This window comes from Triticum aestivum, chromosome 7A, assembly GCF_018294505.1.
Source record: "Triticum aestivum cultivar Chinese Spring chromosome 7A, IWGSC CS RefSeq v2.1, whole genome shotgun sequence".
In the NCBI taxonomy this organism is placed as follows: Eukaryota; Viridiplantae; Streptophyta; class Magnoliopsida; order Poales; family Poaceae; genus Triticum; species Triticum aestivum.
In genome coordinates, this window is record NC_057812.1 from 150,674,207 (window position 1) to 150,687,360 (window position 13,154).

At 46.9% G+C, this 13,154-nt stretch overlaps 1 protein-coding gene across 1 annotated transcript; it reads left to right on the plus strand.

Moving 5' to 3' along the window:
• The first annotated feature begins 262 nt into the window (after window positions 1-262).
• Window positions 263-2,353, plus strand: LOC123152056 (UDP-glycosyltransferase 73C5). The gene has a single exon (XM_044571664.1). The coding sequence runs from the start codon at window positions 595-597 to the stop codon at window positions 2,182-2,184; it is 1,590 nt and encodes a 529-aa protein (XP_044427599.1). The 5' UTR covers window positions 263-594; the 3' UTR covers window positions 2,185-2,353.
• The last annotated feature ends 10,801 nt before the right edge of the window (window positions 2,354-13,154 follow it).

Consider the following 13,154-nt stretch of genomic DNA (forward strand, 5'->3'; position numbering starts at 1 on the left):
CCGCTTCTAGAAACCGGCTCGAATCTCGATCCACACAGCTTCGTATCGTGACGACCGGCGTCGCCGCTCTACGCTGGGGTAACATCTGCGTCCACGTAGGTCTCTGCGCCCGCGACTCACACAAACGTTCGGCAGCTCACGTGTCGCCATGCGCAACAGGAGATGGCCAGGAGCAGACGCATGTGTCCGTGTACGGTAACCCCACGCTCCTTATCACGTCCTCGCCTAGCCACCACTCGATGCTTCCTTTCGCTTGGCGCCACCTCCTCCTCCAGCTTCTCAACTTCTCTCCTCCCTCCCGATGGACAATTTCATCCATGCACCTATCTCCGCCGTCCGTCACGTCACGTCACGTCCGATGTCTTCAGCATAGCGCGAAGCCTCGTGGTGGAAACGAGACATCGGTCGTTCCGTACGCGTCACAATGACCACCGTGACCATGTCATAGGTGTCTCACAGCCACTGACCAGCTACGCCACAATTAACCTTCTTAATTCACACAGCTGTGCTCGCCGCCGTTACCACTATATAGCCGCTGTAGCGGAGCAAGCGAGCAACAGGGACCCGGAGAGAAGCAGGGAGAGGGTCCGAGCGATGGCGGCGTCGGAGCTGCACTTCCTGCTGGTGCCGCTGGTGGCGCAGGGCCACATCATCCCGATGGTGGACCTGGCGCGCCTCATCGCCGCGCGCGGGCCGCGGGTCACCGTGCTCACCACGCCCGTCAACGCCGCGCGCAACAGGCCGGCCGTCGAGGGCGCCGCCAGGGCCGGCCTGCGGGTCGACCTCGCCGAGCTGCCCTTCCCCGGCCCGCGCTTCGGGCTGCCGGAGGGGCTGGAGAACGCCGACCAGATGGTCGACCAGACCATGTACGTCAAGTTCTTCCAGGCCATCTGGGGCATGGCCGAGCCGCTGGAGGAGTACGTCCGCGCGCTGCCACGCCGCCCCGACTGCCTCGTCGCCGACTCCTGCAACCCGTGGACGGCCGGCGTGTGCGCCGCCCTCGGCGTCCCCAGGCTGGTCATGCACTGCCCCTCCGCCTACTTCCTCCTCGCCGTGCACAACCTGGCCAAGCACGGCGTGTACGACCGCGTCGGCGGCGACGACATGGAGGAGTTCGAGGTGCCGGACTTCCCCGTGCCCGCCGTGGGGAACACGGCCACGTTCCGGGGCTTCTTCCAGTGGCCCGGCGTGGAGAAGGAGCAGCGCGACGTGCTCGACGCCGAGGCCTCCGCCGACGGCCTGCTCGTCAACACGTTCCGCGGCATCGAGGGCCTCTTCGTCGACGCCTACGCGGCGGCGCTCGGCCGGAGGACGTGGGCCGTCGGGCCGACGTGCGCCTCCAGCTTGGGCGACGCCGATGCCAAGGCCGGCCGCGGCAACCGCGCCGACGTCGACGCCGGCCACGTCGTCTCGTGGCTCGACGCCCGGCCGCCGGCGTCCGTGCTCTACATCAGCTTCGGCAGCATCGCGAAGCTGCCGGCGAAGCAGGTCGCCGAGCTCGCGCGCGGCCTGGAGGCGTCGGGGCGGCCGTTCGTGTGGGCCATCAAGGAGGCCAAGGCCGACGCCGCCGTGCAGGCGCTGCTCGACGACGAGGGGTTCGAGGAGCGGGTCAAGGACAGGGGCCTCCTCGTCCGGGGCTGGGCGCCGCAGGTGACCATCCTGTCGCACCCGGCGGCGGGCGGGTTCCTGACGCACTGCGGCTGGAACGCGACGCTGGAGGCCATCTCCCACGGCGTGCCGGCGCTGACGTGGCCCAACTTCGCCGACCAGTTCTGCAGCGAGCGGCTGCTCGTGGACGTGCTGGGCGTCGGCGTCAGGTCCGGCGTCAAGCTGCCCGTCATGAACGTGCCCGCGGAGGCCGAGGGCGTCCAGGTCACCAGCGGCGACGTGGAGAAGGTGGTCGCCGAGCTGATGGACGGCGGGCCGGAGGGGGCCGCGAGGAGGACCAGGGCCAAGAAGCTCGCCGCAGAGGCCCGCGCGGCCATGGAGGAAGGCGGGTCGTCGTGCACCGACCTGGAGGACATGATCCGCCACGTATCGGAGCTGTCGAGGAAGAGGAGCCACGAGTACGGATGGGGCACGAGCTCGACGTCCCTGCTTTCCGCGGCGGCGGAGCTTGGAGTTGGAAGCAAGAGCGGCGCCAAGAAGATGGAAGCCGACGCTGCGTTGTCAGTGCACTCCTGAGCTGCATCTCGCCATTATTCAAGTTATTATAGGATTTGTGTTCTGTTCCGTACAACAATTCTTTTCAACGGTCGATACCACCATGTTGAAGTAGCAATTTGCCCAATTCATCCATGTAATATGATGCTAGTATAGCTTATATAAACGATGAAGTGTATCTTTGGCGTCACTTTACGAATCAATTAATCCATATGGATAGTTCTAGTAATTTGAACACCAGTTTGCAAAACACAACCATATCGGGGGAATCGGGGAAATATGCTACGAAGCACCGATACGACGATACGTACATGGGGATACGGGATACGGTAATTTTGAAAAACAGCAATACGGCGATACGACAGGTATATATAAATAATTAATAAAATTTCATATTATGAAGACAATGAATTGAATGCCTGAGATGAGATCCAAATACTGCCCATTTGTTGCATCCATGCTTATTTCTCGATGACCAATGATCATCACTTTACTCAATCCTCGCCTTCGGATGACTGAATCATCATCAATTTACTCAGCAGTGACCAGTAGTCAGCAAGCACGCACACATAAATAACAGCCACGCATGCATGGCGAAACAAGCACACACAGCCAACACGCCTGCATCACGGCACCATCAAAGCAGCAAGCAAGCAAGTGCGGGAGGACCGAACACCACCGAAGAAGAGCAGGGAATGTGTAAGGGAAGGAATTATCATGCTGGCGACGAGCGACGGGCGGTGGCGGTGGCGGCAGAGGCGGGTCGAGTCCGGACGACGGCCAGCGGCGGCATAGGCAAGGCGAGCCCAGACGGCGGTGAGCGACTTCAGCCAACGCCGGCAGCGACAACCGACTCAGGCGGCGGCGGCGACGACGATGAGCTACTCCAGTCGTCCGCGGCGATGCGCTTGCCCGCGAGTACTCGAACTCGATCCAGTCTACCGCCCGAACGAATCGAGTGCGCTGGCTGTTTAGGGTTACGAGTGGGCTTGTACTGGGCTTCCCGTGTCCCCGACGTGTCGGCGCCGTTCTGGCCGCTGTATCGGCCTTTTTTTTCTTTCTTTTTAAATCGAAAAACAGGATACTCCATGGATACCCGTATCGATGGCGTATCTGACGTATCGGCATATCGGCGAAGTATTATAGGCGGACACGCAGCTTCTGGACGTATCGGTGCTACGTAGGAAATATGTGGTTAATCAAGCCGTGAAATGATCACCAATAGCTCGCAAGTCTGGCTAGGTGGTTTACAGATCTTAATGTAATTTTATTGTTTTTATTGTTTGTTGTACTGTCATAATTGAAGATGAAAAGCTCTTTCCTCCTTCACAAGAAAAATCCTCCTCTTACCGGCGTCGCAGCCGGTCCTTCCCATCTCCAATGTAGGCCATGGAGGTGCGGAGGATCTCGGCCCCCCACCGGCGGGAGGGACTCTGTTCTCGTTCTTGTTAGAGTCAACGTCTTGGTTGGTGTTGTGTGGCGGCGGTGATGTCTCTTAGTAGGATAATGTCTCCCACGTTCTATCCTTGTCCCGATAATGCGTCTAGCATCGTCAGAGAACGTGTGGAGGTTTGTCTCCGTCGGATCTTCCGGGATTCGGTCGGTGCTGGTCAGAACTGTGAAAATAAGGATTTCGGAGCCAACCAGAGAGGCTCTGTATACGCGAAAGGTCGTCCTCAGAAGTTTAACTGCCATCGAAATCTTCATGGCTCACTCCCGTTCGCCCGTCCCCGACGCCGACCACCCGCCTCGACAGCCGCGCTCGCCCGCCGCCGTTTCCTGGATGCCGACAGTCGCGCTCGTCCGTGACTCCACGGCTCTCGAAAAAGCTAGCTAGCTCAATCGATTCGAATGGAGCTAGCTAGCTTGCTAGCTGAATCGATTCGAACATCTAACTAGCTAGCTACGTGTGTGTCTCACCCGACCGCTGCCGGTCCCCGGAGATCGGTCGCCGCCCGCGCCGTCCCGGCCACCCTGGCCTCTGCCCGTGCGCCGCGGTCGCCCCGCATCTTCCTCGTCCGCCCGTCCGCCGGCGGCCGCGCTGGCCTACGCCATGTGCCGATTTCAAATTGACGTGAGGAAGAGGACGACTGGAAAAAAAGGTGAGCTAGCTGTCGGTCTGTTTGGTATATCTAGAGAATATTCTTTTTATGGGTTGATTACGGGATCTGTTCGACCGTAGCTCAAATCAACCCTTAAAACACATTTTTCTCGGTCCTTAGAGCAACCCCAACAGGGTGATCCATTTCGTCCATTGGCGTCTGTTTGGGTCGGCGTAGACACAAAAGTCGGACTAACGCGCCGACCCAAACGGACGTGTGCCCGCTTTTCATCCGCGGGCGACCCATTCCCGGCCCATTTTTGAGCCGGATTTGCGTCGACGCGGACACGAGACAGACGCGTGCGCGCTTGCCTTCTCCTCCCCCCGGGCCCGCTGGTCGGTGGCACATTGGCCTCCCCCATCCTACAGCAACCCTCGCCCGCCTCGTTCGTCGTCGGCGCCGCCGCCCATTTTTTCCAGCGACTCTGCCAGCTGCCGGCGCTGCAACATCCGCTCAGCAACGCCGACACCTCCCACGTCGCCCGCCACCGCCGTCTTGCTGCTGGGGAGCCGACTGCTTCCCACCCCCGCTCCCCCACCCCCCGACACAGCCGCTACCGCGACCAAGAAGCCGCCTTGCCGCCCCGGCCAGATCCTCACTGGCACGCTCGTCGGACGCCGGCAGAGCAGCTAGCTGGTCCGTGCGCGCCGCGACTCCCTTCGCCGGCCATCTCCTTCGTCGACGCCCGCAAGTTATTCGACAGTTTGCCAAGGTACAAAATGGACTCCGCCGACGAGTTCTTTTTTCACAATTTCCTTTGCGATTCCGACGATTCGTCGTCCGATGACGAGAAGGAGATATTGGCTGCCGTGTTGGTCTATCACCACCTCAACAGCCAGCGGCCGTTGTTCCGTGGCTCCATTTTGGGCCACCTTCCTGCGTTGAATCGCAACCGAGAGAGCGGGCATTTCCTTCTTTGGAAGGACTACTTTGATACAACAAATCCGTTGTTCAAACATCAAAAATTCCGTCGTCGCTGCCATATGAGTAGGCATCTTTTCAACCGTATTAGAGAGGGGGTGGTCGGCTACAATGACTATTTCAAGTGCAAAGAGGATGTGATGACCCACAAGTATAGTGGATCGCAACAGTTTTCGAGGGTAGAGTATTCAACCCAAATTTATTGATTCAACACAAGGGGAGCCAAAGAATATTCTCAAGTATTAATAGTTGAGTTGTCAATTCAACCGCACCTGAAAGACTTAATATCTGCAACAAAGTATTTAGTAGCAAAGTAATATGGAAGTAGCGGTGACGGTGGCAAAAGTAACAATAGTAGTTTTTGTAGTGATTGTAACAGTGGCAACGAAAAAGTAACTAAGCAAAGATCAATATGTGAAAAGCTCGTAGGCAATGGATCAGTGATGGATAATTATGTCGGATGCGATTCCTCATGCAACAGTTATAACATAGGGTGACACAGAACTAGCTCCACTTCATCAATGTAATGTAGGCATGTATTCCGAATATAGTCATACGTGCTTATGGAAAAGAACTTGCATGACATCTTTTGTCCTACCCTCTCGTGGCAGAGGGGTCCTAGTGGAAACTAAGGGATATTAAGGCCTCCTTTTAATAGAGTACCGGAACAAAGCATTAACACTTAGTGAATACATGAACTCCTCAAACTATGGTCATCACCGGGAGTGGTCCCGGTTATTGTCACTTCAGGGTTACCGGATCATAACACATAGTAGGTGACTATTGACTTGCAAAATAGGATCAAGAACTCACATATATTCATGAAAACATAATAGGTTCAGATCTGAAATCATGGCACTCGGGCCCTAGTGACAAGCATTAAGCATAGCAAAGTCATAGCAACATCAATCTTAGAACATAATGGATACTAGGGATCAAACCCAAACAAAACTAACTCGATTACATGGTAAATCTCATCCACCCATCATCGTCCAGCAAGCCTACGATGGAATTACTCATGCACGGCGGTGAGCATCATGAAATTGGTGACGGAGGAAGGTTGACGATGACGATGGCGACGAATTCCCCCCTCCGGAGCCCCAAACAGACTCCAAATCAGCCCTCCCGAGAGAGATCAGGGCTTGGCGGCGGCTCCGTATCGTAAAACGCGATGAACTTATCTTTGATTTTTTTTCTCCCCGAACGTGAATATATAGAGTTGTAGTTGACAACGGTGGAGCCTCAGGGGGGGCCACAAGGCAGGGGGCGCGCCCACAGGGGGCGCCATGTACCCTCGTGGACAGGGTGTGGGCCCCCTAGTGTTAATTCTTTCGCCAGTATTTTTTATAAATTCCAAAACGTGTCCTCGTAAATTTCCAGGTCATTCCGAGAACTTTTATTTCTGCACAAAAATAACACCATGGCAATTCTGCTGAAAACAGCGTCAGTCCGGGTTAGTTCCATTCAAATCATGCAAGTTAGAGTCCAAAACAAGGTCAAAAGTGTTTGGAAAAGTAGATACGATGGAGACGTATCAACTCCCCCAAGCTTAAACCTTTGCTTGTCCTCAAGCAATTCAGTTGACAAACTGAAAGTGATAAAGAAAAACTTTTACAAACTCTGTTTGAACTTGTTGTTGTAAATATGTAAAGTCGGCGTTCAAGTTTTCAGCAAAGATTGTGAACTAACCATATTCACAATAACATTTAGGTCTCATGTTTACTCATATCAATGGCATAATCAACTAGCGAGCAATAATAACAAATCTCGGATGACAACACTTTCTCAAAACAATCATAATATGATATAATAAGATGGTATCTCGCTAGCCCTTTCTGAGACCGCAAAACATAGATGCAGAGCACCCCTGATGAAGATCAAGGACTGAAGAAACATTGTAATTCATGGTAAAAGAGATCCAGTCACAGTCCTACTCAATGTAAATTAATAGTAATGCATGCACATGACAGCGATGCTCTCCAACTGGTGCTTTTTAATAAGAGGATGATGACTCAACATAAAAGTAAATAGATAGGCCCTTCTCAAAGGGAAGCATGGATTTGCAGAGGTGACAGAGCTCGAGTTTTGAAATAGAGATGAATAATATTTTGAGTGGTATACTTTCATTGTAAACATAACAACCAAGAGATCTCGATATCTTCCATGCTACACACATTATAGGCGGTTCCCAAACAGAATGGTAAAGTTTATACTCCCCCACCACTGATACGTCTCCAATGTATATATAATTTTTGATTGTTCCATGCTATTATATTATCTGTTTTGGATGTTTGAATTTACCTTTATATATTATTTTGGGACTAACCTACTAACCAAAGGCCCAGTGCAAATTGCTGTTTTTTTGCCTATTTCGGTGTTTCGCAGAAAAGGAATATCAAATGGAATCCAAACGGAATGAAACCTTCCGGAGAGTTATTTTTAGAACAAACGTGATCTAGGACTTACCACCATTCTGTTCATCATTGTCATATTGCTTTGCATGATCATGCAGTTGACATCGTATTTGTGGCAAAGCCACCGTTCATAATTCTTTCATACATGTCACTCTTGATTCATTGCACATCCCGGTACACCGTCGGAGGCATTCACATAGAGTCATATTTTGTTCTAGTATCAAGTTATAATTTTTGAGTTGTAAGTAAATAAAAGTGTGATGATCATCATTATTAGAGCATTGTCCCAAGTGAGGAAAGGATGATGGAGACTATGATTCCCCCACAAGTCGGGATGAGACTCCGGACAAAAAGAAAAAAAGAGGCCATAAAAAAGAGAAGGCCAAATAAAAAAAGAAATGAGAGAAAAAGAGAGAAGGGACAATGTTAATATCCTTCTACCACACCTGTTTTTCAAAGTAGCACCATGATCTTCATGATAGAGAGTCTCCTATGTTGTCACTTTCATATACTTGTGGGAATTTTACATTATAGAACTTGGCTTGTATATTCCAATGATGGGCTTCCTGAAATTGTCCTAGGTCTTTGTGAGCAAGCAAGTTGGATGCACACCCACTTAGTTTTTTTTTGAACTTTCATACACTTATAGCTCTAGTACATCCGTTGCATGGCAATCCCTACTCACTCACATTGATATTTATTGATGGGCATCTCCATAGCCCGTTGATACGCCTAGTTGATGTGAGACTATCTTCTCCCTTTTGTCATCTCCACAACCACCATTCTATTCCACCTATAGTGCTATGTCCATGGCTCACGCTCATATATTGCGTGAAGATTGAAAAAGTTTGAGAACATTAAAAGTATGAAACAATTGCTTGGCTTGTCATCGGGGTTGTGCATGATTTAAATACTTTGTGTGATGAAGATAGAGCATAGCCAGACTATATGATTTTGTAGGGATAACTTTCTTTGGCCATGTTATTTTAAAAAGAAATGATTGCTTTGTTAGTATAATTAAAGTATTATTATTTTTATGTCAATATTAAACTTTTGTCTTGAATCTTTCGGATCTGAACATTCATGCCACAATAAAGAAAATTACATTGAGAATTATGCTAGGTAGCCTTCCACATCAAAAATTCTGTTTTTATCATTTACCTACTCGAGGACGAGCAGGAATTCAGCTTGGGGATGCTTGATACGTCTCCAACGTATATATAATTTTTGATTGTTCCATGCTATTATATTATCTGTTTTGGATGTTTAGTGGGCTTTAATTTACCTTTTTATATTATTTTGGGACTAAGCTACTAACCAAAGGCCCAGTGCAAATTGTTGTTTTTTTTGCCTATTTCAGTGTTTCACAGAAAAGGAATATCAAATGGAATCCAGACAGAATGAAACCTTCGGGAGAGTTATTTTTGGAACAAACGTGATCCAGCAGACTTGGAGTGGACGTCAAGAAAGAAGCAAGGAGGGCACGAGGCAGGAGGGTGCTCCCAGGCGGGGTAGGCCCACCCCCCACCCTCGTGGGCCCCTCGCAGCTCCAGTGACGTACTTCTTCCTCCTATATATACCCATATACCCCGAAAACATCCAGGAGCACCACAAAACCCTATTTCCACCACCGCAACCTTCTGTACCCGTGAGATCCCATCGTGGGGCCTTTTCCGGCGCTCCGCCGGAGGGGGAATCGATCACGGAGGGCTTCTACATCAACACCATAGCCTCTCCGATGATGTGTGAGTAGTTTACCATAGACCTTCGGGTCCATAATTATTAGCTAGATGGCTTCTTCTCTCTCTTTGGATCTCAATACAAAGTTCTCCTCGATTCTCTTGGAGATCTATTCGATGTAACTCTTTTTGCGGTGTGTTTGTCGAGATCCGATAAATTGTGGGTTTATGATCAAGATTATATATGAACAATATTTGATTCTTTTCTAAAATCTTTTATGCATGATTTAATATCTTTGCAAGTCTCTTCGAATTATCAGTTTGGTTTGGCTTACTAGATTGATCTTTCTTGCAATGGGAGAAGTGCTTAGCTTTGGGTTCAATCTTGTGGTGTCCTTTCCCAGTGACAGCAGGGGAAGCAAGACACGTATTTTATTGTTTCCATCGAGGATAAAAAGATGGGGTTTATATCATATTACTTGAGTTTATCCCTCTACATCATGTCATCTTGCCTAATGTGTCACTCTGTTCTTAGGAACTTAATACTCTAGATGCATGCTGGATAGCGGTCAATGTGTAGAGTAATAGTAGTAGATGTAGAATCGTTTCGGTCTACTTGTCGCGGACGTGATGCCTATATACATGGTCATGCCTAGATATTCTCACAATTGTTCGCTTTTCTATCAATTGCTCGATAGTAATTTGTTCACCCACCGTAGAATTTTCTATCTTGAGAAAAGCCACTAGTGAAACCTATGGCCCCCGAGTCTATCTTCCATCATATTATTTTCCTATCAAACTTGCTATTTTTATTACCGTTTATTTTGCAATCTTTATTTTCTAATCTATACCATAAAAATACCAAAAATATTTATCTTATTATCTCTATCAGATCTCACTTTCGTAAGTGATCGTGAAGGGATTGACAACCCATTTATCGCGTCGGTTGTGAGGTTCTTGTTTGTTTGTGCAGGTACTAGGCGACTTGCGTGTTACCTCCTACTGAATTGATACATTGGTTCTCAAAAACTAAGGGAAATACTTACGCTACTGTGCTGCATCACCCTTTCCTCTTCAAGGGAAAACCAACGCATGCTCAAGAGGTAGCAAGAAGGATTTCTGGTGCCGTTGCCGGGGAGGTTGCACCAAGTCAAGTCAAGATTTGGTCTACCAACAACTAGCCATTTTTGGCGCCGTCTACGCACAAGTCAAGACATACCAAGTACCCATCACAAACTCTTGTCCTTCACATTACATTATTTGCCATTTGCCTCTCGTTTTCCTCTCCCCCACTTCACCCTTGTCATTTTATTTGCCCTCTTTTCCGCTTGCCTCCCTTTCGTTCGCCTCTTTTTGCTTGCCTCTTGTTTGCTTGTGTGTTGGATTGTTTGTCATGATGGCTCAAGATAATACTAAATTGTGTGACTTTTCCAATACCAACAATAATGATTTTATTAGCACTCTGATTGCTCCTCTTACCGATGCTGAATCTTGTGAAATTAATACTGCTCTGCTGAATCTTGTCATGAAAGATCCATTTTATGGACTTCCTAATGAAGATGTCGCTACCCATCTAAACAGCTTTGTTGATTTGTGTGATATGCAAAAGAAGAAAGATGTGGATAATGATATTGTTAAATTGAAGCTATTTTCGTTTTCGCTTAGAGATCGTGCTAAAACTTGGTTTTCCTCTTTGCCTAAAAATAGTATTGATTCATGGAATAAGTGTAAAGATGCTATTATCTCTAAGTATTTTCCTCCCCCTAAGATCATCTCTCTTAGAAACGACATTATGAATTTTAAGAAACTTGATCATGAGCATGTTGCACAATCTTGGGAGAGGATGAAATTAATGATACGTAATTGCCCTACACATGGTTGGAATTTATGGATGATCATACAAATTTTTTATGCTGGATTGAATTTTGCTTCTAGAAATCTTTTAGATTCCGGCGCCGGAGGCACTTTTATGGAAATCACTTTAGGAGAAGCTACTAAACTCCTAGATAATATTATGGTTAGTTATTCTCAATGGCACAATGAAAGATCTAGTAGTAAAAAGGTTCATGCTATAGAAGAAATTGATGTTTTGAGTGGAAAGATGGATGAACTTATGAAATTGTTTGCTAATAAGAGTGTTTCTTCGGATCCTAATGATATGCCTTTGTCTACTTTTATTGAGAATAGTAATGAATCTATGAATGTGAATTTTGTTGGTAGGAACAATTTTGGTAACAACGCGTATAGAGGAAACTTTAATCCTAGGCCGTTTCCTAGTAATTCCTCTAATAAATATGGTAATTCCTACAACAACTCTTATGGAAATTTTAATAAGATGCCCTCTGATTTTGAGACTAGTGTGAAAGAATTTATGATTTCACAAAAGAATTTCAATGCTTTGCTTGAAGAAAAATTGCCTAAGATTGATGAGTTGGCTAGGAACGTGGATAGAATTTCTCTTGATGTCGATTCTTTGAAACTTAGATCTATTCCACCTAAGCATGATATCAATGAGTCTCTCAAAGCCATGAGAATTTCCATTGATGAATGCAAAGAAAGAACCACTAGGATGCGTGCTAAAAAAGATTGCTTTATAAAAGCGTGTTCTTCTAGTTTTCATGATAATAAGGATGAAGATATAAAAGTGATTGATGTGTCTCCTATTAAACCTTTGTTTTACAATATTAATCTTGATAATTATGGGACTGGAGATGATTCAACTTTAGTTAAAAGGCGTCCCAATGATTCGTAGTTTTCAGATCTTGATGCAAAAATTGGTAAAAGTGGGATTGAAGAGGTCAAAACTTTACATATCAATGAACCCACTATTTTGGATTTCAAGGAATTTAATTATTATAATTGCTCTTTGATAGATTGTATTTCCTTGTTGCAATCCGTGTTAAATTCTCCTCGTGCTTATAGTCAAAATAAAGCTTTTACTAAACATATTGTTGATGCTTTAATGCAATCTTATGAAGAAAAGCTTGAATTAGAAGTTTCTATCCCTAGAAAACTTTATGATGAGTGGGAACCTACTATTAAAATTAAGATTAAAGATCATGAATGCTATGCTTTATGTGATTTGGGTGCTAGTGTTTCCACGATTCCAAAAACTTTGTGTGATGTGTTAGGTTTCCGTGAATTTGATTATTGTTCTTTAAATTTGCATATTGCGGATTCCACTATCAAGAAACCTATGGGAAGGATTAATGATGTTCTTATTGTTGCAAATAGGAATTATGTGCCCGTAGATTTCATTGTTCTTGATATAGATTGCAATCCTACATGTCCTATTATTCTTGGTAGACCTTTCCTTAGAATGATTGGTGCAATTATTGATATGAAAGAAGGAAATATTAGATTCCAATTTCCGTTAAGGATAGGCATGGAACACTTTCCTAGTAAGAAAATTAAATTACCTTATGAATCTCTTATGAGAGCCACTTATGGATTCATACCAAAGATGATAACACCTAGATCTATTCTTGTTTTTATGCCTAGCTAGGGGCATTAAACGGTAGCGCTTGTTGGGAGGCAACCCAATTTTATTTTTGTTTCTTTTTTCCCTGTTTAATAATAAATAATTCATATAGATTCTTTTTAGATGTGGTTTTATGCTTTTAATTAGTGTTTGTGCCAAGTAGAACCTTTGGGAAGACTTGGGGGGAGTTTTTGCGATCTTGCTATAAAAAACAGAAACTTTAGCGCTCACGATATTTGCTACCATTTTTTACTGGAGAGTGTGATTAGGTTGATTCTTTTTGCATATGATTAATACACAAATTCCTCACGTCCAAAAATTTATTTCAGAATTTGTGGGGTTATAGAAGTATTCGAAACCTACAGATTACTACAGACTGTTCTGTTTTTGACAG